Source organism: Sapajus apella, unplaced genomic scaffold, assembly GCF_009761245.1.
Source record: "Sapajus apella isolate SASKATOON/1434 unplaced genomic scaffold, GSC_monkey_1.0 scaffold27, whole genome shotgun sequence".
Taxonomy (NCBI): Eukaryota; Metazoa; Chordata; class Mammalia; order Primates; family Cebidae; genus Sapajus; species Sapajus apella.
In genome coordinates this window covers 23,492,973-23,520,253 of record NW_022436967.1, presented here as the reverse complement: position 1 = coordinate 23,520,253, position 27,281 = coordinate 23,492,973, and the positions used below count along the sequence as shown (strand labels likewise).

Genomic DNA, 27,281 nt, shown 5'->3' with positions numbered 1-27,281 from the left:
TTTTCCATTACTTCTCAATAATAGAAACTAAACATTTTATGCTATTCTTTTTACATATAATGATCTACTTTGCAGATTTTCTCAGTGGTCCATCCTATTCAGGGAACTTTAATTTAGTGATAGTTTAATTATCTATTATAATTTCTTTAGTAATTTACCTTAAACGTTGATTTCATTTACTGGCACTCTATCCTTAAGCTCTTATTCTCTGTGTTTATTCAGGAAAAAATGAGACCCACAATTCCATAATTTGGCCAACCGTGTAAAAATGGTTGACAGGATTAAAATTTTTAATTACTTATATATTGCTGGCCTTGTTATTGCCTTGTTAATATCTATAACTATATTGTGGTTGTAGAATCTTATATTTTTAAATATACTTAATCTTATATGTAATTTTATATGAAGCCAACACATTTGTAAAGTGTTTTAAAAAGACATAATTTGTGTCTATAAATAGAAATGTAAAAAGAAAATAATAGCAAACACTCTTAAGGTAGTTGATATGTGCCAGCTACTGTTCTAGGTACTTTTATGTATTTTAATTCATATATCCTCACAATAGCCCAAAGAGATATTATTGTTTGCAATGTAAAGATATAGAACTTGTAGCACAGTGAGAGTAAGCAATGTGCCTGAGAAACACCACATGGTTAGTAATTGGTAATGTCAGAATTGGAACTGTCACTCTGGCTTGAGAGGTCCATACGCCATTTATGTTGCACTCCGCTTCTTCCAGTTGAAAGCATTTAAAATGACTTAAAAGACCTTGTTGAAATCACAGGGACTTGATAAGAGTTGGTTCATTTCAGAGAGTAGCACAAAAACTGATAAATCCTTGCATTATTTATTTTGATTGAAGGTAGCTGAGAATTCTATGTGTGTGTCACCTGTGACAAAGACATTATAGCTTTTGCTATCTAAGTCTATTGTCATATTTCTTTTAGCTTTGCCATGCTGCTGAAATGGAATCCAAGTGGCCTCAGGGTCTCATCTGCAGGGAACATTAACAATCTCTTCAAGGCATAATTATAGGGTTATATATGCTTAACTTAATTAACAGTTTAAATGCTTCCACGTATGATTTCCAGGCAACATTCTGGAAGTGTCCAAGAGAGAATTGCAATTGATCTGGACTCGAGAGTTTTGTGTATAGACTGCTGCCTAGCGGTACAGAGAGAAAAACATGTCTACAGCTCCACTCTATAGAGTGGAGGGAGCTTATTTTAGGTAACCTAGACAAATTAAAGTCTGTACATTTTGTACCTCAAACGCCAAGTGGGTTACTATAAGCCCATCACCCTCAACACTCCCAACCACATACTGCTCTATCTTTGACTTGTGATCCATTCTCATGGAAGATGGAAGAAAAAAATATATAATCGAGGTAATATTTGCTACCCTGACACACCCTCATTTGGTTGTATATGTGTCCTTGTTCATGTACCAAGATACCACTTCTTTCTCTGGATCAAAAGCAGTTGAAGTTTCTTTCTGCTTTTCTGCAAACCTTGCTGATAATTGTACAACTCATATTAACTTTTCTGTCTTACACCAACACATGTGATATTGGAATGGCCATTAGTGGTCATAGGAATGAAGTTAGCATTCTTTTGTATTCTTGGACATCGGTTTCTGGTTTCTCTTTTCTGTTGTGTATTCTTACCCTGTTGCTAATATTTTATTGTTGGCATATAGTTAAGATTTCTGACCTCTGAAATTTAAGGATATGAGAATGGAGCCTTAAATAATTTAGAATATTCTAGAAATAATTTTGTTTACATGGATATATCTGATTATGTGGAGTAATTTTAATTCCACTTGAATTCAAATGAAAAAGTGCCAAAGCTTTCTTTACCTATTCTTTTTCTTGACAGTGTTTACACAGACATTTTAAACATATCATTAAACAATTAGCATTATTCTCTTTGTCAGTGAAAAAATAATATAAAACTTAAGGGCCTTCATAGTTAAATGCTAAGAAAGTGATATTTTATTTCTTTCAATATGTTGAACTCTTTTTAATTCTAAGCCACGGACTGTCAGCACACTAATTGCATTGTAGAGAGACAGGTCTTAGCATTGCTCTGGTTTTAAACAAATATATTTGTGGGAAACAATGCTGTGAGATCTTTAAACCAATAAGAAAGAGCAATATCTAAGTAGTTAAATTTTTTGATGTGTTTAGGGTTGCTTAAATTTGTCTGTTTGGCTATGTGGGAGCATGGTCTCATTAAACCAAAATACATTGCTTAGATATAGAGAGATAAAGACTCATTGAAAACAGTGAATACTTTTAAACCCAAGCATCCTTCAAAATGTATATTTTGAGCCTGTGAATGAGATGATGACAGTAATTTTTTATGCTTAAAAATTGAATTTAATATCTCACCAGTGTAAAGATCTAAGATCATTTAACACTTACTTTACTTATTTTGTGCCTGATACTGTGTTCTGCATGAGAGATCCAAAAATGAAAAGACATTGCTCCTTTTTATAACTTATGTTTTATCATATAGATAGATATGTAAAAAATTACAGTGTAGGTACAACAATAATGGTATAATTGAAGAATATCAAATCACCTTCTGGGATTACAGCTTAAATATGTTACCATTAGTACTCAGATAGTGATGGTCTAATGCCAAGGGAACCAGGAGATTTCTGAAACTATTTTAAGTTGAAGATCCACGTGAAATCTTGTCAAGTTTAGAGATTTGAAATTTCTGTATTTTAGATATAAAGAAATAGGGGAGAAAAAGGAAGTGGACTTTCTTTTTTTTTTTTTTTTTTTTTTTTTTTTTTTTGAGACAGAGTTTCGCTCTGGTTACCCAAGCTGGAGTGCAATGGCGCGATCTCGGCTCACCGCAACCTCTGCCTCCTGGGTTCAGGCAATTCTCCTGCCTCAGCCCCCTGAGTCGCTGGGATTACAGGCACGCGCCACCATGCCCAGCTAATTTTTTGTATTTTTAGTAGAGACGGGGTTTCACCGTGTTGACCAGGATGGTCTTGATCTCTTGACCTCGTGATCCACCCGCCTTGGCCTCCCAAAGTGCTGGGATTACAGGCTTGAGCCACCGCGCCCGGTCTGGAAGTGGACTTTCATAACTAGGTTGCTTGAGGTCCAATGTTATTATGTAAGTGAATCAGCAACACCAATTCATACAGGAAATTGGTTGAGGAAGGGACAGAAAAATATTCTAGGCAGCATCACATACAAATGCCTGGAGATGTAAAAACTATAGTAATTGGACAAATGCAAATGTTTGTTGCTACTAGAATTTGGAATGTAATTTTTAAAATATTGTAAAAAATGAATAGTCTGGTAGACAAAACCTTAGATCATAACACACTTCATAGAATACTTTGTGAAGTTTTCATTCTAGTTGGAGAAAGGTTTAGGGGTTTTAAGGAAAGGAATGGTATAGTCCAATTTATACCCTATGCAGACCATCCCATCAGTAGTGTGGTGTATGATTTAGAGATAAGTGAAAGCTCCTGGCTATGACAAAGAGAAATAATGAAAGCTTAGCATAAAAAGAGTGTTGGGAGGTGTGGAGTGAGACCAAAAATTAAGGCTATTATTTGCTGCCTTGACATCTGGTAAAATTAGAAGGACCTTGAATGGCATACCCACAAATTTCTCTTCCCTCTTTGCTCCAGGGGATAAGGTTTGCTAGTCAAAAATCATCCCGATTAAATGGACTCATTACAGTTTCTGCTTATCCCTGAGTAGAGGCTTTTAGTTTCCTGACCATCTGCAGAAGAATTCACACAAGCCCATCATATCTTCCTGTGGGGGCTAGCAGTGACCTCACTCTGTTGGTACTCCAAAACCTGCCTCCCACAACCCCTGATTGTTCACTGTGTTCTAAGTGCAAGCCCCCTTTGGGCCTGCATGGGATGGGATATCCTCCTCTCTGGGCTGTGAGTACAGTTGATCTCATCTGTCTTGTGTTGAGTGTTGTGTGTTCAGCCGTTTTTCATAACCCTAGGGTGGGAATCCCTCTCTCACCAACGGGGTGAAAGAGGACCTCAAAACAAGTACATGTGGAAAGCAGGAGTCAGAGATGCACTAATATAGCAACCTTTAGCCACATGTGACTATTGAACACTTGAAATGAAGCAAGTCCTAACTGTGATGTTCCATAAGGATAAAATATAAACCATTTTGAAGGCTCAGTATGAACACAGTAATATAAATATCACAGGAAAAATTTTATATTAATTGCAGGTTGGTATATTTTACGTATATTTTATTGAATAAAACATTAAAATAAATTTTATTTTTATAGTTTTCTACAGTGGTTACTGGAAAACTGAAAGATATATATGTGGCTTCCATTTGTGACTCATGTTATATTTCTACTGTACAGCTCTGGTTTAGCGGCATATACTCTGGTTTAGGAAGAGATGCAGCGTAGCTTGGGTGTGTGGAAGAATGAGATTCCTAGAAAGAACTGAAAGGTTGGTCTGGTTGGATGTAGACATTAAAAAGAAAAAAAAGATTGAGAAGCAGCAGAGACTTTACTTGGAAAGCGCATGATGATTTTGGATGTGCTCATTTGAGATGTCAGGCAGTTATTTAGTTGAAGGTGAACAGTGTAAGATGGATGATAGGTCTGGAATTCATGAGGAACCTTGGGGCTCAAGATACAGATTTGGGGGTTATTAGTTCTGGCATCTAAAATCATGAATAAAATTTCCAGAGTTAGAACGTAGAGCAAACTGAAAAGGTGGATGGTATACATTAAAATATATAAAAGGGTTAAGTAAAACAGTACTGTGGAACACACTTGAGTATAGGTTAACTAACCTTTATTGGCTACCTACTATATGCCAGGCTTTGGTGATATTTGAGATTTTAGACATTAGAAAAACAATACAGTTTTGGAATGGAAATTAATCATGTGTATAAATGTCTTATTTCAAGCATGAAATGTTGTGTATTTTCAGGTTTAAAAATGTAGAAAACAACAGTGTTTGACATTAATAAATGTAATAGAATATATATTTAAATATAATAAATCATTTCTATTTGTGGCAAGATCTTACTAGAAAAAGGTGACATTAATGATAAAGACATGGATAATTCAGAAAAAGTTTCTTGTAATTTTTAGTGATTTAGAAATTGATGGTACTGATTCTTTATTATATATGCCTCTGTTATATATATGTCTTCATATGATTAATATGCTGTCATTTAATTTTATGACTTTGGTTTGAGGAAGTTGCAACTCTAGATCTGGTATTCTTGATAGAATATGTGTTGGGTTGCAAAGGAATTTAAGAGAGTGACAAAGAGAAGGTACCAGGGAGATATTCTACTGAATAGACTGACGAATAGATAGGAGGAAAGGGAAAGAGACTTTAGTAAAATGGACTGAGATGAGGCTACTTTGCTGTTAATGTTATCAGAAAAATAGCAAGGAAAAGTACAAAATTTCTTTTTGGATAGTGATGAGGAAGGCAATTTCCTATTTTGACCACATATAATTATATGTTTAAGATTTATATGTTTTATTTTAAAAGGAGTAGAAAAACATATTCTTTGTGATAAATGAAGAGAGAATGATTCAAATTTTACATATTTTTTGTAATTAATATGTTCCCGTACAACTGCATCAGTATTGTGCTAAGCTATTTAAACATATTTTCAATTAATGTCTACAAAAACCCAATGAGTAATTGTTGTCTATTTTTTACAAACTGGCTTAGAAAAGTTTCACAAATTGTTCAAGGCCACCCAGCTAGTAGCTAGTAAGAGGTAGAAATTGGATGAGAATTCAGATATCCAAAGCCTATTCTCAGAATCTTGTGGTTATCCTTGTTAAGGGTTTAAAATTCAGGGAATATGTATACAGTGAAGAAAGACAAAAAAAAAAAAAAAAAGGTAAAGAATCAACTATTGATTAAAGCCTTGGATTTCAGAGGAGAAACAATATGACTAGCGTGACCATACCAGCAGTAGTATTTACTCTGAGGAAGTGAGAACCAATGATATGCTATGCATGTACTACATCAGTTATTTTAACAATTTTAGTAAATACAGAGCTCTCTCTCTCTCTGCTTTTCCCACCCACCTCAATAGCTGACACAGAAAATATAATTTCAGTGGTCAAAAACTAGTTGAAGTTTCTCAGACACCACATATATGCATATACCTTTGCATTATATGCATATAAGGTGTGTGTGTGAGTGTGTGTGTGTGTGTGTGTGTGTGTGTGTGTGTGTGTGTGTCCATAACTAAGCTGTATTCGTATTCTTGAAAGAAAATTATACTTGGAGGACTAATAGATTCTTTTCTTTTTGGAATATTGGGCTAGCATTATTTATGAGGTACCTCCATCAAGGAAACAATTATATTTTCTAGCCACCAGAAACTGAACTTTTAAGATATCTTTCCCTCTAAAAACTGTTGTCAGTAATTAAAAATGAAGCAGTACTCATGGTAAATGTGTCACATTATATTAAAACAGTGACATGGAAGAACCAAAACTACAGGGTGAATTGATAGGTTTGTTAAAATTGAGGGTTACAAAGTCTCATACTAGACTAAAAGCTATTTTTCTACAAAAATACGTGATTAAAAGAGTATACATCTTTCTCACTAGCATTCTTCCTTGTTATTTAATTCCCTTTGAGCCATTGTTAAATACAAACAAATTTCGTTTGGGATGAGTTTTGTAAGACGATTTTTAGAGGCTGTTACTTGATAAGCATACATTTTGATAAAGACAACAATCAAATACTGTTTTTGCCTTTATCAATGTGAAGTAATGAATATCTGCAACTGGATTATTAAAAAAAGGAAAGGAGAGAAACTAGCTTGCTTTAGGATTTTTAAGAAAGTATGTCATTCCAAATGGAGAAGAAGATGTATAGAATTCTAAGGTATTGTTATTTCACAGAGATATTTATTGAGGAACTTCTTTTGCTTTATGACCCACCATGCTGTTTTATCATGGCTTTTGTTGCGACACAGTCTCTGTATTTATACTGACTATGGAATAGATACCACTGAAAATTTGACACCTTATTTGGGAGATGCATATACTTCTCTACTTAATTGCTTTGCCTATGGATTGTGATGTCTCACATTTATTAGTAGAAATTAAAAAAAAAATTAAACAAGCAGCCTGAATTTAGCCTAAGAACTACAATTCTCCACTTCTGTAACTTCATTGTAGTCACTTTTTTATTTATGGATAGCATAAATAAAATTCGTGACTACTAAAAAATATATTATTGAAGACCGTGAGATCAAATTTATTTAACGTTTTAAAAAATTGCACGTATTAAAATCTTGAGTCAACAATTCTGTAACAGCCATGGGTAAAAATTGGGAAAAATAAGATATTATTAAATATTAATTTTTTCCTTATTTATTATAATCTCACAGCCCAGAGTTCCTCTTAATAACTTATTGTAAGATGAAGATGAATTATATAATGAAAATTTATTTTTGTTTTCTTCACTATCAACCTTAATGAAAAAAATATTCACACTGATTAAAATAATCAATTTGAAAAGACTAGTTGAGTTTGGGGCAAATTTTGCTCCCACATATCTGTAGACAGCTAACTGATACGTATACTTTATTTAGAAAACAATAACAATTGAATAAAATAAGTTATACTTTTAAATAGCAGGTGATAAGATAGAGGACCTTGAGTTACATAGATTGTACTTGAGATGTAAAAGAATTTCCTTTTTTTCTTTAAATATTATTTTTATCCCACTTGAAAAAAGTTAATCTCTATTTTTAAAAAGAAAGAATTATAGATTGGAGGAAACTAATGAATAAATCAATCAAATGTTAGAGCTGTAAATATAGTTACTTTGATTTTAGTGTGTTTAATAAAATACTGTGAAGCACACACTTACTCATGTAACAACAAGGTGGAGAATTTGAGTCTCACAGTTAACAGAGAGGAACAACAAATGTTTTGTGATTTATATTAATTCATGTACAAGAAAAGTGTTACATTTTTTGAAAAAGATCAAGATCCTTTTGCTGAGAAACAATAGGAAAACGAACAATCTTAATGAAGTATAAATGTAAAGTTGGATGCTGAATCCCTAAATTAGAACACATAAATTTGATGTGTTCACTTAAAAATCAACAGCAACAAAGAAAGAAAGAAAAATAGAGATCTTTGATTCGCTATTATTGCAAGCATAATTTCTCAAACTATAAGAAAAAGTAGTGTTATCTACAGCCAATAGAAAAATTACTCTGGAGGAAGAATAGGTTGTTGAGTAATGTTATCAAAGTCAGTTTTATTTATTTTTCTGCTGAAATTTTACCTTCATCTATTACTGAAAAATTTAACAAAATATTAATATATCATCTTTGACGAATGAAATAAAAATCCAACTAGCTTTACAATAACCTCTAAATAAGAAAAGAATCTATAACTCTAAACAGAAAGAACATCACTTCTCCAGAAATAAACATTTGGGTGGAGTAGCTGAGAAATTGGGTTTATGTTAGAGAATTAGTGATGTTTCAAGAGGTGAAATTTGGATTATACATATATTTTTAAATAGGCATTAAAAACATAATCTTCTACGATTGTAGATGTACTGATATATATGAAAAAAATCCATGCTTTAAAAAGATTGACATATACTACATAGAAGGCACACTGCCTCACTATATCTGCAAACACATCTTGGTGTTTTCATTTCATATTTTATCAATAAAGCTTTATTTATAATAGTGAAATACTTCATAGAGTGAAAAATATATAAATACTATATCATTATCAAGGTGGAAATATCTAGATTAATAGTATGGTAAGATTCTGGACCCACTTAAAGATGGCCTTAGACGTAACAGTGGTATTATACAGTTTCACATTCTTTTTTTTCCAAAAAACTTTAACAGGTTTTGCTGGAATTATAATGACAAATTCACTGGAAAAGGCATGTGCTGCCAGATAAAATAATATCAGTGAATATGGAAGCTTTTAGATAGTCCCCTCTTACAGGAGAAAAACAAACAACATGGGAAACTATAACTTCACAACTTTTTTGGCAAGTCAAAAAATTAATAAAGAGGAGTCACTGCAGAAAAAAAAAGTAAGCTGATATAATAAAGAATAATTATTCAAAAATGAGAGTATGAGATTACATAATTCCTTCTCATCATAAAAGCAAAATTGTTTTTAAATTCTCAAGGGGAAGACGTTAGCCCTTAATTCAAATATTGACTTACTACTAACTTCATTTACCGATACCTCAGTCCTTATTTTTACATCAAAAATTTAATTGATCACTTGTATATAATCCAGATTATCAGTCATATATAGAGTATCTGAAACCTTATACTTAACATAGGATATGGGCTGTGCTATGATCTCTACACTAGAAACTGGATAATGCCACAGCCCCCCACATTATCTTCCAAAAGTTTACACAGGAATTGATGATAGTAATTGTCAGTGCGTGCATATATAACAGTTTTCGTTTTATGAAAAAGATTGAAGGAAATTTATTCACACATTTCTTTGTTGACAATCACAAGTGCTTGAGAATAAAGGTTGTGTTTTTTTGTTTTTTTAACACTAAAAGTATCTTGAGAGGCTTGGTTCTTGTCTCCAGTGCTATCTCACTTTCTGCAGCTCCTGTCTCAGCCATGATGGCAGAGGCTGTCCCAGTCTGTGTAGCAGTTTGGATAGTTCCACGTTATGATCTCGGTAGTAATTAGAGAGGAAACTTCTAGACTGGAAAGAAAAAAAAGAAAAAAGAACTTAAAAGAAGCTGTTCGTTTCATCAAACAGGATTTTGTAATGCATATTTCTTAAGCAATGTGTCTATTATAATACAGGGGTCTACAACATATTTCTTGTATTTTTCCTCAAGTATCAGTTATTTTTACCTTTTGAAAATATTTGGCAAATGTGTAGCTGCAAAACAGAAATAGGACCAGGTACATTGTATGTGGCTTATCTGTCATTACAGCACATATTTATTGTGGGTTATATGAAGTCTTCACACGAAGAAAAAACGATGACAGGTGTATAATACTAGAGATAAATGGGATAGGGACCTCATGAGGAATTAAATTTACAGAAGTAAGCTAGATAAACATACATACATTTTATTTGAAAACTGGACCATAAGACAAAAATTAAATGAGAGCATAATAATAAAAACTAAAATTCACTATTACAAATAATAATTTGCAATATTACGTACAATATTTCTGCATTTACTGAGGGCTGAAATATATTTTTTTAGTCACTAAGAGCTTTTGGCTTCCAAAATATTATAAGGTCTCTGAAGCTTGACTCATTTTAAATATAATTTCTTATATTTCTAATCAGGCTGCAGAGATGGGCCTTTATTAGAGAAACTCTAAGTAAAACAAATGAATGATTTTAGTTTTATATTTCTCTTTCATTTACATAGATTGGAATTTCTTTCTGGGTGTCACTTATCTCATATTATAGCCCAATTTGCAGAGAGTTTTGTCTCTTTGATAAAATGAGAGATAAACCCTTTCCCTGTTGCTGGCGTAGGTAACAATGGCTCCTTCATTGCTTTCCATTTGGCCCAACTTCCTCCATCTCTCTTAAGCCCTCCTCAATATTTTAACACAAATGGCCTTTCCATGTAAAACTCCCTTAGCAGCTTTTGTGTATACTGTGGAAATGGATTTAAGACAACTACACTTCATCTTGGACCATTCACCAGATATTTCATTATGTTTCTTCCCTTAAACCCGATTGCAAACACTTCACATTTCGGATAAGATGTTTATAGTAGTAGTGGGAACATTACATTGATTTCTTGGTGGATTAAAGTGATTTTCTGAAATTATTGTGTTCAAAAATATAGTTTAAGCACCTTCTGGTACATCTATTTCTATGGTAACCCATGAATCACCTGCACCCCTTTGCCCACCTTGCCATAAGAGAAATATGTATGATACCTGGCTGAGCCAACTGCTGGATGGTTTTGCAAGCCTAATTTACTAGATAAGGCATTTCTTCTCATATTCTATTCTTCTATTGAGATATTTTCCTGCCTTTTTCTAGTTTTATCATTGTTTTATGTTTTATGTCCCTATTACGAATAAATGCATAGAACTAATTTATTTGTCCTGTAATAAATCTGGGTTCATAACTCTTTTATCTTTGTATTCTTTCCATTGCTTAGCTCAGTTCTACCTGTGATATAGGCATTGGATATCTGTATTGAATATATAATAATAATGCTTGAATATTCTATCCAAAATCACTTGTTTAGTAAACTATTTAAGCACTTTAGCATTTGGAAAGGAGTCAGTTTTCAGTAAATATTTATGTTTGAATTGTATTCAAACAGCAAAGAATTTCTAGGAATGTGTATTAATTCTTGTATCTATCTACTCATCTATCTCATCTATTTATCTATCTATCTACTATCTATCAGTTATCTGTGTGTCAATTACCTCTATCATCTTCTAAGTATATAAAATTATTAATGGCAAAGAAAGAGCAGAAAAAATAAGGAAATTGATTGTTACTAGTTTTTAATAGCTATTTGCAAATATTTTTGCTAGAGTAATTCAAAGATTAAAGAATATTACCTCTGGATCCATAGGTGGATATTTTCGGCCTTTTCCTTTTCCAAGGCATTTTGTCTTTCCTCCTTCCAGTAGTTGACACCAAAAACCCTTTTGGGGATCAAACCTACAATACATAAAAAGCAGAATGATTATAAACTGTATATGGAATTTTCAGTGAAAGAGCCTCACCAATTGAATAAAGGAAATGTGTTTTTATATGCTTATTTTTACAGACATGTATTTAGCTGATTCGAGAGGGGCTGAGATGAAAGAAGTTATATGTTATCATCTATTTTAAGTAGCTACACTCTAATGAAAAAAGACATAGACCTTTAGTTTAATTTTATGTTAAAATTTTTAACTTAAGTTCCTTAGCTTACCTATTCATAAAAGATCAAAGACCAATCACTAAAATTACAGCCCATTATACAAAGGAACGTTAGGATATTTTATTTACTTATGGATATGATTTCAAAGATATGTTAACAGATTTATTTGAAGTCATTCATCAGTATACATTAAAGGGGTTGAATGTAATATAGCTATACTTCTGTGAATACAAACATGAATTAAAGCTTTCAATTTGCAAAATATTGCATTTTTTTACAGTTCCAAATGCTTACACTTTTTTTTTTTTTTTTTTGAGACGGAGTTTCACTCTTGTTACCCAGGCTGGAGTGCAATGGCGCGATCTCGGCTCACCGCAACCTCCGCCTCCTGGGTTTAGGCAATTCTCCTGCCTCAGCCTCCTGAGTAGCCGGGACTACAGGCACGCGCCAGCATGCCCAGCTAATTTTTTGTAGTTTTAGTAGAGACGGGTTTTCACCGTGTTGACCAGGATGGTCTTGATCTCTTGACCTTGTGATCCACCTGCCTCGGCCTCCCAAAGTGCTGGGATTACAGGCGTGAGCCACCGTGCCCGGCCTACACTTTTTAAAAACAAATTAGAAGTGTAAAAATAAAGTGGAAGATTAGACAACTTCTTACTTCTTTTGCTAAAGGCAGATAATCTATTGGATAACCAGGTACCTATAATTTTTTTTTTTTTTCCTCGAGACAGAGTCTTACTCTGCCACCCAGGCTGGAATGAAGTGATGTGATTTTGGCTCACTGCAACCTCCATCTGCCAGGTTCAAGCGATTCTCCTGCCTCAGCCTCCTGAGTAGCTGAGATTACAGGCATGGACCACCATGTCTGGCTAATTTTTTTGTGTATTTAGTACACAGGGGATTTCACCATGTTGACCAGGCTGGTCTCAAACTTCTGACCTCAGGGAATCCACCCGCCTCATTCTCCCAAAGTGCTTGGATTATAGGCTTGAGTCACTGTGCCTGGCCTTGGTACCTATACTCTTAAAGAAAACTCTAATGTTGTTTTGCTCCCCACCTGCACTGAGTTACAAAAGAAAGGATGTGTGGCCTAATTAGTTTTTAAAAGTCAAATATATAAGGATTTTTGTTTAGGACTAACAAGATAGGAAAAATGGAAGAATGAACCAAATAAGAAGGGAAATTTTAAGTTCATTACTACGGAGTTTGATGCATGCATAAAACATCAAAAAGGTTTGCATTTTTGTTGCTCAGCAGATGTTTTAGAAGGATGAAGCATAATTGACTGGGATGTAAAGTTAATTAGTTGCAGAATATTTCGTTGCCCTGGGCTCATTCCTATAATACCGGTGCACCTGCAGTTTGCCTCTGCACATATGTGAATTCATTTTGGGGGAGAGAGAAGTTTCCTTCACAGTTCCCTGCCCAACCTATTATTAGAGACCTGAACCTTGCAATCCATGTTGTCCTAGTACATGTTGTAAATTAAAATTAAATACATCACTAGTTAAATGGATAAAAGAGAGACAGAGTCATTTCTAACCTGGACTTTTCAATCTGCTCTTTGCCTATCACAGTCCTTTCTCCTGTTTTCATTAATTTCCCAAGAGGAAAAACAATTCAGCATGCTGTATAAAATGAGATGAGGAAGTCGGCATAACAGTGTCCCTAAACAGCGTTTTCTGCCTCAGGATGAGAATATTTAACTGCATTAAGGTAAAATACGGCCCCTGGTAGCAAAGTCAAGATATTTATACACATGCTGAGAGCATCTCCTTTGCTCTCAGGTGGTGCCAAGGTCTCAGGATGGGCTGTGGTCTCTCCTTGCTTTCTGCAGCAGCTGTTGTGAGGCACAGTTTAATACAATCAGAGAAAGGAGAGCCATCCAGAATATTGAAAGTCATTTTTTTAGATAGGGTTGTCATAACCTTGAATCTACATGATTTTGTTCTCCTGGTTTCATTTATTGCATTGGCAACTTCATATGCCTTAAGTGTAACAAAGGACATCTATCCTAAGTTACATCAATTCACTGCTTTATGGTTTTACTTTAATAGGCATGGAATTGTGAAATTAAGATGCAAAGCCTTCCTCAATACAACTGTTAGACACCTTTTAGTACATGAGTTGTTTGCTGTTTGAGCTTTTTATTCTACTGAACATCACTATAGTTATTAATTTTTGTGATGTGTGAGACATATTAAAACCATATATTATGCACTTGTTTGTAATCTCTCCTTCAAAAGTATGATTTTGCAGGTTTATTGAACCGAAAGCAACCATTTGTCATAAACAAGATAGAAACATTACCTAAACTACTGCTGAGAGGCAGGGGAAGAAAGCCAACATCAGTAACTATTAATACAAACATATTATAGGAAGCTTTGTTTACTTAATTAACAGGAATATGCCTTGTGCTGTTATTTCCATGTGTAGGTAAAAACTTCATTAAGGTTGTTTTACTGGATAAGGAACAACCCAATCTTATTACTGCTTTTCCTCTCCCTCTGTTAGCCTCCCTAATTGTCTAATTGCTGATTCTAATCTGCCGTGAACTGGGGAATTATACAATTGGGCTTGTTAGAAGTTTGTCTAAAATTTAACAAGCTTTATATGAGGCATCGTGGGAGAGTCTTTTACAAGTAAAATACATGCCCTTTTAAGGTACATTTTGGCTGCTTGTTTTTGTTTGCCATTTTGCTTCTTTTACATTTCTCCCCATTTTTAAATTACAAAAATATACGGTTTTATTTTCTCAAGATGACAGCAACCATATCTTCCATCCCACATTCTTTCCCACTGGTGACCTTGCCCACTCCATCAAGAGGTGCAGTCTTGTTTTGCTCCCCTTGGAACTGGATCTCTTTAGTGACTATTGTAACAAATAGAATGCAGCCTAAGTAATGCTGTGTGACTTGCACGTCTAGGTCAGAGAAGGACTTGGCTGTCTTGGACCACCATACTCCCTTGACTTATTGCTCCCTCTTGGAACACAGCCACCACAGTGTGAGAAAGCCAAGCTATCCAGGGAGGCCTCATGGAGAGACTTCAACCCACTCATCTCAGCCTTTGAGCCATCTCAGTCCAAGATTCAGAGATGTGAGTGAAGGAGACTCCAGATGATTTCAGGGCCCAGTCATGTGAGTCATACCCAGGTATTCAAGTCTTCCAGGCTGTGGCTGTAGACATCATGAGCAAAGACAAGCCATTTTTCTGTATCATGTCTAATTCCTGACCTACAGATTCCATGAGCATAATAAAATGATGGTCATTATGTGCCACTAGGTTTGGGGTGGTTTGTCATGTAACAATAAATAGCTAGAACACTATACATGATTATATTTTGGTATAAATAATTTAATAAATACAGAATAAAACATGAATATACTCATTTCCCAATTTTGCCCTAAATATTGCATTTCATTTCTAACCTGTAAATTACTTGGAAGAAGAGACAGTATCTTTTTCACCTCTGTAATCTAAATTTCTAGGATGCTTTCTGCATGTAAAAAATTTACTTAATCAAACTTACACAGGGAAACCTCACGGAAAGAAGAATTTGCCATAATATAGAATATACTTTATAAAATAAAGTATTTCTGGTGTTTAAAAGAGAAACACTACATGAGTAATGAGGATACTCCTTTGATTGCTTGTAGATAGCTTTTGATGTATGCATTCATAGTTAGTATTAATGATGTTATATACACACCTACCAGTGATAATTTATGATGGAAAATAATGGAAATGAAATCAAGCATGATAATAGACTCACGTTAGTGCTTCAGAATAATTATAATGAGGTGTAACTCCCAGAAACTTCTGGACTTCATCCATCACAGTAGCTGGGTCAGATCTCAGCTGCTGTCCATCAATAATTAGCAACTGTAAAGTCAAAAATAGTCTACTTTATGAAGAACAAAATTAAATTGAATAGACTGTGTGATCTTCCTTTACCTGGTGTGGCATTCATAAATTAGGTCAGTGTGAATGGGAAGCAAATATGCCCTCCTTAGAATACATTTGAATATGTATTATTCTTACATCCTTTCACAAAAACAATGAAGTCTGCCATAGGCATCATTTCTTGTGAATTATCAAATTATAGCCTTTAACATGCTTTTTGTAAATCAGAAGTAAACATAGACACTTTCTTGATCTAGTACTTCAGTAGAAACATGATTTTTCATTTGTTGTGTATCAGATAATTATCCAGCCTACCAAATTCCTATTAGCTAACCCTGGAGCTTAGGGCTCAGAAATAGTGGTCATCCAAATGAAAATTATTCATCTAATTTTTTTTTTTAAAGATAGAGGGAAGAGGGAAATGTTTGTCCCTCTCTTACTGATCATTGTATCACTGCCCTGTAGTATTGTAATTGTTGAAGGAATACTGGAAAAAATGTCAATGGTGAGGCCCACCTGCTAGGGCTTCAATTTGCCCTGACCTGGAAGACAAAGTAGAAAAGACATGTTTTTTGTTGTTGTTGTTGTTGTTGTGTTGTCAAGTTTTGGTATCAGAATGATGCTGGCCTTGTAAAATGAGTTAGGGAGGAGTCCCACTCTTTCTATTGCTTGGAATAGTTTCACAGTGTGGTGATTTCTCAAGGATCTAGAACTAGAAATACCATTTGACCCAGCTATCCCATTACTTGGTATATACCCAAACTATTTTCTTCGAATAGTTTCAGAAGGAATGGTACCGTCTCCTGTTTGTACCTCTGGTAGAATTCAGCTTTGAATCGGTCTGATCCTGGGTTTTGTTTTTTTGTTGGTAGGCTATGAATTACTGCCTCAATTTTATAACTTGTTATTGGTCTATTCAGGTATTTGACTTCTTCCTTGTTTAGACTTGGAAGGGTGTATGTGTCCAGGAATTTATCCATTTCTTCTAGATTTTCTAGTTTATTTGCACAGAGGTATTTATAGTACTCATTGATGGTAGTTTGTATTTCTGTGGGATCAGTGGTGATATTCCCTTTATCTTTTTTTTACTGTGTCTATTTGATTCTTCTGTCTTTTCTTCACTAGTCTATCTAGTGGTCCATCTATTTTCTTAATCTTTTCAGAATCCAACTCCTGTATTTGTTGATTTTTTGATGGGTTTTTCGTGTCTCTATCTCCTTCAGTTCTCGTATGGTCTTATTTATTTCTTGTGTTCCGCTAGCTTTTGAATTTGTTTGCTCTTGCTTTTCTAGTTATTTTAACTGTGATATTAGGGTGTTGATTTTAGATCTTTCCAGCTTTCTGTTGTTGGCATTTAGTGCTATAAATTTCCGTCTTAACACTGCTTTACCTGTGTCCCAGAGACATGGTGTGTTGTCTCTCTGCTCTCATTAGTTTAAAAAAAAAATCTTTTCTTTACACTTTAATTTTACTATTTACCCAGTAGTCATCCAGGAGCAGGTTGTTCAATTTCCATGTAGTTGTGCAGTTTTGAATGAGTTTCTTAATCCTGAGTCCTCATTCGACTGCACTGTGGTCTCAGAGACTATGATTTCTGTTCTTTTGCATTTGCTGAGGAATGTTTTACTTCCAATTATGTGGTTGATTTTAGAATATATGCTATGTGGTGTTGAGAGGAATGTATATTCTGTTGATTTGGAGTGTAGAGTTCTGTAGTTGTTTATTAGGTCCACTTGGTACAGAGCTGAGTTCAAGTCCTGAATATCCTTGTTAATTTTCTATCTCATTGTTCTGTCTAACATTGACATTGAGGTGTTAAAGTCTCTCACTATTAGTGTGTGGGAGTTGAAGTCTGTTTGTAGGTCTCTAAGCATTTGTTTTATGAATCTCAGTGATCCTGTATTGGGTGCATATATATTTAGGATACTTAGCACTTCTTGTTGCATGATTCCTTTACCATTATGTAACACACTTCTTTGTCTGTTTTGATCTTTGTGGGTTTAAAGTCTGTTTTATCAGAGACTAAAATTGCAACCTCTGCTTTCTTTTTGCTTTCCATTTGCTTGGTAAATATTCCTCTATCCTTTTATTTTGAGCCTATGTGTATCTTTGCACATGCGATGGCTCTCCTGAATACAGCACACCAATGAGTCTTGACTCTTTATCCAATTTGCCAATCTTTGTCTTTTCATTGGGGCATTTAGCCCATTTCGATTTTAAGTTAATATAGTTATGTGTGAATTTGATTCTGTTACCATGATGCTAGCTGGTTATTTTGCACATTAGTTAATGCAGTTACTTCATAGTGTCATTGGTCTTTATATTTTGGCATGTTTTGCAGGACTGGTGCCAGGTTTTCCTTTCCATATTTAGTGCCTCCTTCAGGAACTCTTGTAAGGCAGCCCTGGTGGTGAAAAATCCCTCAGCATTTGCTTGTCTGGAAAAGATTTTATTTCTCCTTTGTTTGTAAAGCTAAGTGTGGCTGGATATGAAATTCTTTTTTTTCGTTTGAAAATTTTTTTGCTTTAAAGATGTTGGATATTGGTCCCCACTCTCTTCTGGCTTGTAGAGTTTCTGCAGAGAGATCTGCTGTTAGTCTGATGGGCTTCCCTTTGTAGGTAACCTGACCTTTCTCTCTGGCTGCCCTTAACATTATTTTCCCTTCATTTCAACCTTGAAAAATCTGACAATTATGTGTCTTGGGGTTTCTCTTCTCAAGGAGTATCTTAGTGGTGCCTCTTTATTTCCTGAATTTAAATGTTGTTCTGTCTTGCTAGGTTGGGGAAGTTTTTCTGGATAATATCCTGAAGTGTGTTTTCTAACTTGGTTCCATTCTCCCTGTCACTTTCAAGTACACCAATCAATCATAGCTTTGGTCTTTTCACATAGTCCCATGTTTCTTGGAGGCTTTGTTTGTTCCTTTATATTCTTGGTGATCTTCAATCTCTAATATCCTTTCTTCTGCTTGATTAATTTGGCTATTGATACTTTTGTGTGCTTCACAAAGTTCTCATACTGTGTTTTCCAGTTCTATCAGGTCATTTGTGTTCCTTTCTAAACTGGTTATTAGAGTTAGCAGTTCCTGTAACCTTTATCAAGGTTCTTAGCATCCTTGCATTGGGTTACAACATGTTCCTTTAGCTCAGAGGAGTTTATTACCCACCTTCTCAAGCCTAATTCTGTCTGTTCATCAATCTCATTCTCTATCCAGTTTTGCGCCTTGCTGGAGAAGAGTTGCAATAGTTTGGAGGAGAAGAGGCATTCTAGTTTTTGGAATTTTCAACATTTTTTCACTTTTTTCTTCATCTTTGTGGATTGATCTACCTTTGATCTTTGAGGCTGATAACCTTTAGATGGGGTTTTTGTGTGCGGTCCTTTGTGTTGATGTTGTTGTTTCATATGGAACCACAAAAGAGCACTTGTAGCCAAGACGATCCTAAGCAAAAAGAACAAAGCTGGAGGCATCATGGCACCTGACTTCAAACTATGATACAAGGCTCCAGTAACAAAAACAGCATGGTACTCGTAAAAAACAAAAACAAAAATATAACCAATGAAATGAATCAGAGGCTGCAGAAATAACACTACACATCTACAACCCTCTGATCTTTAACAAACCTGACAAAAACAAGCAATGGGGAAGGATTCTCTATTTAATAAAATGGTGCTGGGAAAACTGGCTAGCCATATGCAGAAAACAGAAACTGGACCCCTTCCTTATGCCTTATCAAAAATTAACTCAAGATGGATTAAAGATTTAAATGTAAAACTTAAAACCATACAAATCTTAGAATAATACCCTGGCAATACCAGTCAGGACATAGGCATGGACAAAGTCTTCATTACTAAAACACCAAAAGCAATGGCAACAAAAGCCAAAATTGACAAACATGATCTAACTAAACTAAAGAGCTTCTGCACAGCTAAAGAAACTATTATCAGAGTGAACAAGCAATCTATAGAATGGGAGAAAATATTTGTAATCTTTCCATCTGACAAAGGTGTAGTATCCAGAATCAACAAGGAACTTAAACAAATTTGCAAGAAAAAAACAAAGAACTCCATCAAAAAGTGGGTGAAGGATATGAACAGACACTTCTCAAAAGAAGACATTTATGTGACCAACAAACATATGAAGAAAAGCTCATCATCACTGGTCATTAGAAAAATGCGCATCAAAACCACAATGAGATACTATCTCACACCAGTTAGAATGGCAATTATTAAAAAGCCAGGAAACAACAGATGCTGGAGAGGATTTGGAGAAATAGGAACACTTTTATACTGTTGGTGGAAGTGTAAATTGGTTCAACTATTGTAGAAGACAGTGTGGTGATTCCTCAAGGATGTAAAACTGGAAATATCATTTGACCCAGCTATCCCATTACTTGGTATATATCCAAAGGATTATAAATCAGTATACTATAAAGACACATGCACATGTATATTTATTGCAGCACTATTCACAATAGTAAAGACTTAGAACCAACCCACATGCCTATCAATGATACACTGGATAACGAAAATGTGGCACATATATACCATGGAATACTATGCAGCCATAAAAAAGTATGAGTTCATGTCCTTTGCAGGGACATGGATGATGCTGGAAGCCATCATTCTCAGCAAATTAACACAGGAACGGAAAACCAAACACAGCATGTTCTCATTCAAAAGTGAGAGTTGAATAATAAAAGTATATGGGCACAGGGAGGGGAACATCACACGCCCAGGACTGTCAGGGTGGAGAGCAAGGGGAGGGATAGCATTAGGAGAAATACCTAATGTAGATGACAGGTCGATGGGTGCAGCAAACCACCATGGCATATGTATACCTACGTAACTAACCTGCATGTTCTGCACATATATCACAAAACTTAATGTATAATAGTAACAAAAGACCAATTAAAAAAAAAGATATGGATGCATTTTTAAAATCCTTATTTCTTTGTCTAGCTCATGTTCCTGTAGCTATTGTAACACTCCCCATTTGGCAGTCTAGTATATGACTCTCTTTCCTTATAAGGACCACACAGAACAAACAACATGTAGGTATCTGCATGTGGTGTTCCACAAAGCTGTTGTCTAGCTGGCTGATGTACTGGTCATTTAGAGTTGTTGCCTGTAAGTCACATGATGTCTCATGCATGAGAATTTATCACTTTGAGACTAGTTACTGTTCAAAAGGAGATTGCAAAAATGTGGTTTAGAGATATTTATCATTTTAATACTATTAATAAAATTAAAAATGTAAAATGTACATCTTTTTCCTTACTTATCATTGTTTCTGACTATAAATCACCATCTATGGCAATGTTCATTCACATTTTCTGCTTATCAGTGCAATACAATCATGATATAATAAACAGAAGAAAGTAATTTCAGGAATTACCTGAGAAGTAGCAAAGTAAGTTAGCCATCTTTCTATGTGGACTGCATACCATCCAGGTACTAGGCATCTTCTCTGCAAAGTTTTTAAGTCAGATGGGGCCCAATGTCCTGTTGTGATAACTTCATAGAAATTGAACCTCAGGGCAGCTGGATCTTCATGTGATCGTTGGTGCTTTAACGAGAAGGTCAATTGTAAAGTTAGATTTTTTTAAATGCCTGTGTAGATATGCATATGTGTATGGGTGGGCATGTGCATGTGTGTGTTTGGTGTGTGTGTGTGTGTCCTTCATGCAACAAAATAGTAAAAAGTTGAATACTTAATTTTAGAATGAAAAGAAATAGAGTGAAACTGCATATATTGGAACAAGCATTGGCACACTGCTTATTTGAAAGTACCTTAAATTACAGGCTTCACTACTTATCAAGTGGTGTGCACATAAATTTGTGGTTATATTTGTGTCTAAAGTGGTTAAGTGCAAAGCAGAGATAGCATGCGAGGATTTTCTTCATGGATATTATTAAGAATGAGAAGATATCAGAGACCAGATAAATCAAGCCTGATGAAAAAATTAGATTTTGTAAAAATAGTCTATTTAAGAATAGTCTTACATGTTTCTTGGGCTGTTCTTTCATTACAGCCATTCCTTCAGGTTCTAACATTTCCCCAATATCCCTGTGCAGCAGGTGCTAGTTTTTTCCCTCATGCTTGTTTAGATGTCATATTCATATTGACATCACCCAAGGTCCTTTCTGTTTGGTCTCACATGGGTTTCTACTTAATCCTGCTAATTCTCAAATACTGCTTCACTTCTACTTTTCAGTGTCAAATCCTCTGTGTCACCCCAAATCATCATTGGTCAAACAGCAGAGAGCCCAGCTCAGTGAGAGATAAATCTAACAGTCAATATAATTTAACAAGCATTTCGTAAGCTTCTTACTATAACAAAGATCTGAGATAGATCCTGGAGATAAAAGGATATGACATAATCACTCTCTTCAAATAAATAAGATCTTGTATGGAAGACAATAGATGGAATAAAGTTGTTTACTTGACTACAGGTAGAAGTTACTTGCTGTGACAGCCAGACCAGTAAGTGATTAATTGTGACCGCTGAATGAAAGGACTTTTCAATGGCTGAAGATTTTTAGCTAAAATGTAATGAGAAAGATTGTGATAATCAGAAAAAAATACCAAACACATATGAAAACTAAGAGGAATACATCATCTAAGGTAAGTTAAGTGAAGGTTGATGAAGTGTGCAGGAATAAGTGTTGAGAGAATTCTAAAAGTGAATTTGAAGAAGTTCTAGTGTAGGGTAATGGTGGAAGTATATTGTTCCCTGCTATGACTATGTAATGGCTGGCCTTATGTGTGAGTGATGGGTCTTATATGTGAGTTAGAAATAAAAATAACTAGAAAAGTAAAGATTGGGAATGGGTGAAAAAATAAATTTTTATTTATCTAGAAATAAAAATAACTAGAAAAGTAAAGATGATTAGGAATTTAAATGGTTAAAGAATAATTAGTAAGTGGTATACACTTTGAAGTCTTCTCATTGTTGTGTATTTATTGACGTTTCTACATGTGTGTACCTTATAGATATATACCTTATATAGATTATATAATTGTTTAACAAAATGTGTAGAAATTATGTAATTTCAATAAAGAATGAGAAACACACTATATACATATTTAATACAGTAATGTAAACTTTTTTTGAAGCAGTGATAATATGAAACTGTGCTTAATCTGTTCCATATTGACTTCTTCCAGTTTAGCACCAACTTTTCTTTGTATTCCTGAAACTAAGTAGATTAGCATAAAAATATGCCCATGAAGTCACACAGGGACACGTTTTATGGAAAAATAGCACTATCGCTCCTCTGCGAGGTCCATTATAAACATGTTGGGTAGAAATCACACTGGCAGGTGACATTTGTAGGAGTTTCTGAATTATACCTGCTGAGCTTTAAATTTATGGTATTTACTGAATAGACAGGACTAGCTAAGTAATAGGCTACATTATTTTGAAATGTGGAGCAGTGTGGGGCCCTACTCACTGCAATACAGCAATAAAAAGTATTATCAGAAAAAATAATTCCTTTCAAACCTCTATATATGTTCAAAGAATTTATTGGAAAAAGCAAGCACAGAGAGGCACACACATCATAAAGATTTTGTTTTATTGAACTGGTTTAATCTATGTGAAAAAAAGATTCAGTTAAATCTGCTCTAAGTAGTGACCATGCTTTCTGCCAGGGAAATGCTCAACATTTTTCTCAAATGTTTGAATTCGAAACTTTAAAGCTTCACATTTTAATGCTTTTGGTATACTTAAAAAATACATTTATCTTGCTTTGCAATGAGTGTTCACAAAGTGAGAAGGACATAATTCTTATATCTTGTGGGAAATACTGACTCATGGATTAGATAGATTCTGATGGTAATTTATAAATTTTGCTTCCAATCTAAGTGTTTCTTTTGGATCCCAACTACCTGCCTTCCAGGTTGCAATGTCACATTTTTCTGTACATCAGTATTTGTTTTCAGTAATACTGAAAAAAATGTATTTTTAATACAAATGTATTCTTTAATAAAAAATACATTTTTCATTAAGGAAATTTTGAAAAATCAAGAAAAAGAAGGAAAAATGAAAATACTTATTATCCTACTATACTCTTTAAAAATTTCCCTTTAGTCTTCTTTACTTTGGTATTAATTTGTATGTGCACTAAATTTGTACATATGCAAAATGCACATGCATCGTTGGGATTTTGGTACATAAACACTGTTATCCTAATACCTTCAAGATTACCAACTTCAATTATGCCATTACTGTTGTAGGCAAATTTACATTTGTTGACAGCTTTATCCCACCAATGTACAATGATTTCATATTCTCATTCTTCTTCTCTTTTCAAACTGCTGTGTCCTCAAACTATCACCCTTTTTTCATCAATTAACTCATTCCAGGCTTCTTAAAGGAAGGAGAGACTTCACTTCAATTTTTGTATCTCAGGACTTTGAATTTACCAGCATCTACATCCATCCTCTCTTCTATTCTTTAAGTTTCAATCCAGGGATTCTGGGTTAATAGAATACAGTTTGTCTATGAACTCGGATGAGCAAAAGAAAAAAATACACTTTGTTTTCAGTAATTTCTGAATGAAATTCAGCATTTTATTAATTGTGAATGTAGAAAACAGTCACAGTATTTATTGTACTGTGGTTGTGATTTTACCACCAATAAAAACCAGTTATTTTATAACCAATTACTCACGATAAGACACCAGATATATCTAAGGATGTATCAAAATGTTGCTTAAGGTCAGTGCTATTACAAAGTTATTATAGTACTAGACTCAGCATTAGAACTTCTCATTTAATGATTTAATTTTAAAAATGTGTTACTGATTGAAAAAGTATCTCACATTTCAACTTTGCAGTTTCTTTTGTATATATATTTAGTTTTATGCTTTTAAAATATATTTTTGACATGTTCGTAGGACTCAACAGAGAGCTAGAGGAATCCCAGCACAAGAAAAGTTAAGAGGCGTCAGGGCTTCCCTGGGCCTGCTATCTAAGCCATTTGCTATAGCCATGCTTTCCTGTATCTTCACAGAGTTAGTCACCTATTTTCTCTCCTGGGCCTTTAACCTCTCTTTTTTTTTTTTGGAAATGACTTATTATAATTCAAATCACCACTAATACAGATAATATTTTCTCAATTCCACTTCTACTTCTTTGTAATAAAACTGTGTCCTGTTTTACCCTTTCAAAATCCTGCTTTGGAGTGTTTTGCAAGTGCTGCCTCTATTTCTTCACCCCCAATTACTTATTCATTCACCAAAATCCATCTGGCTTTGCTCTTTTTACTCTGTTGCTAAGGGCTCCATCTCCCTCCACATCTTTTGCTTTGGCTTTGCCTGTTTTATTTTTCAGCAGCTTTTTGGAATTGTTGTCAACCTCCATCTGGCAGCATTCCCTTCCCTTAGATTCAGTGTCACTACACTCCTGAATTTTTTTCTTCTATTTTGGCTATATTTTCTTGTCTTTCTTGGCACCTCATCCTGCTTTGCACTTTTCATTTCTAAACTCTCTCCGTAGGCGATTTCACCTTTTACATGGCCATGGCTTCACACCTCCGATTCACAAATACCTGTTTCTAGCTCAGACCTCTCCCTAGAGGGTCAGCTGACTTTTCTGTTCTTTTGATAATGAAGGATTTCACTCATCATGATCATAATCTATATTTTTTCAGTCCTGAGCCTCCCCCCACCCCACCACCTCCTATAACCTGCAGCGATTCCTTTTTCATGGGAATGTATGGCCGTCATCTAAGTGCTCAGATTGGAAATTTGTTTTATCCTAGATACTATGTCCTCATCAAATTCTGTTGATTTTAATCTCTAAATATATCTGAATACTTATTCTTCATTCAATTTCTACTTACCATTTTTGTCTACACTGTTTTCATATCTCAGCACGTCTATTGCAATAGCCTCAAATTTGATTTCTTCAAAGAGTCATTTGTCCTATTCCAATTTCTTTAAATAGCAGATAATTTCAAGTTTTCTAAAAGATAATCTGGTAGTCACGCACTGGCTACCATTTTTCAAAGGCTTTCAGATGTTCAAAAAAATGGCAGCAGCCAGATGGTTCTATCCCTAGTATGCCTATTCACATCATTTCCTATAAGTCTCTACCTAGGATTTTTCCACCAGCCACATTTAATTTTTTTAAACATTTTAAATGTGATCTGATTCTTTATATCCAAAGTGTTTCACATATACTCTGTCCTCTAATCCACCTTCCTTCTACTTGCACTCAGTTAATGTCTACTCATCCTTCAGTTTTAAGTCTTAAGTTTATTTTCACACAGAATGTTTTTGAAGCACCTTTACATGCTTCCTCACAGTACATTCACAATGTTTAATTACATTTCTTTATGAATAATTAATATTTACACATTAATATAAACATTTTAAACTACAATTTTATTAATTAAAACCATAGTTAAATGATGCTGCAGAATATTCCATTTTAATATGACACAAATCTATAGTGTTGGGCACTTTACTTTTGTTATTATGCTTGTAGATAGTGCTGTAATGTTCCGAAATATTTGTCCATCTTTTTGAAGTTTCCCTTATCATCAATTTCAGAAGGGGAATCACATCACCGAAATATCTTTACACCCTTTTTGGTAATTATTGCCAAATGAGTTTTCAGAAAATATCCCAGTATACGTTCTATTGGGACACTTGAGAACCTTTGTAATCACTTTCTTGACAGCGTGGAAAAGCATCACAATTGCGGTCAAGATATTAAAAAATAATGGATTGGGCTTGGTGACTCATGCCTGTAGTCCCAGTATTTTGGGAGGCTGAGGTTGGTGGATTGCTTGAGCCCAAGTGTTCAAGACCAACCAAGGCAACATGGTGAAACCTCATCGCTACAAAAAATATAAAAAAATAAAAATAAAAAATATAGCTGAGTGTGGTAATGTGTACCTGTAGTCTCAGCTTCTTGGGAGGCTGAGGCAAAAGGATCACTTCAGCCCAGGAGGTAGAGGGAGCCCACTGCATTATAGCCTGGGTGATAGAGTGAAACTTGGTCTTCAATTGGGTTGATCATTTTTCACATAAATTGTCGGACAGTTGTTTTTGTGTGTGGTTGTTTACCTGTGCCTTTTGTTCATTTTGCTTATTTTTCTACTTTGATATTTTATTTATTTATTAAATTTGAAGAAACTTTTACAAAATAAAGGCTCTGAGCCATTCACCATGTATTTGCTAAAGGTTCTCTAGATACTGACTTTTAATTTGTTAATTTTTGATAAACCAACACAGTTTAGAAAATTTATTAATTCTTTGATATGTAATTTTTTAAATCATTATTTTATGCTTGAAAGTCCTTGGCCAACTTGGTATGAATTAAATATTCAGCTGTTATTTCTCATACTTTTTGGTGGGGGGTTGGGGGTTAGATATTCTTACATTTGACTTTTCACGTGTCTGGATTGTACTATGGTTGTCATTGCCTCCATTTAAGCTATAAAAAAATGCTTTGAGCAGATTTTTTAACTGATCAT

The 27,281-nt window shown here is 34.4% G+C and overlaps 1 protein-coding gene across 2 annotated transcripts in view; it reads right to left on the bottom strand.

Annotated features, from left to right (window-relative positions):
• Positions 1-9,551: 9,551 nt before the first annotated feature.
• The window catches only part of LOC116560909 (bifunctional heparan sulfate N-deacetylase/N-sulfotransferase 4), a 285,389-nt gene continuing 267,659 nt past the window's right edge, over positions 9,552-27,281 (bottom strand). For both annotated transcript variants that reach the window (XM_032292470.1, XM_032292471.1), the window contains exons 11-14: positions 21,188-21,358; positions 15,665-15,774; positions 11,582-11,684; positions 9,552-9,731 (exon numbers count right to left, since the gene is read on the bottom strand). In XM_032292470.1, coding sequence (XP_032148361.1) covers positions 9,612-9,731; positions 11,582-11,684; positions 15,665-15,774; positions 21,188-21,358 — 504 coding nt within the window. In that variant the 3' untranslated portion in view covers positions 9,552-9,611. The remainder of the gene's footprint in view (positions 9,732-11,581; positions 11,685-15,664; positions 15,775-21,187; positions 21,359-27,281) is intronic.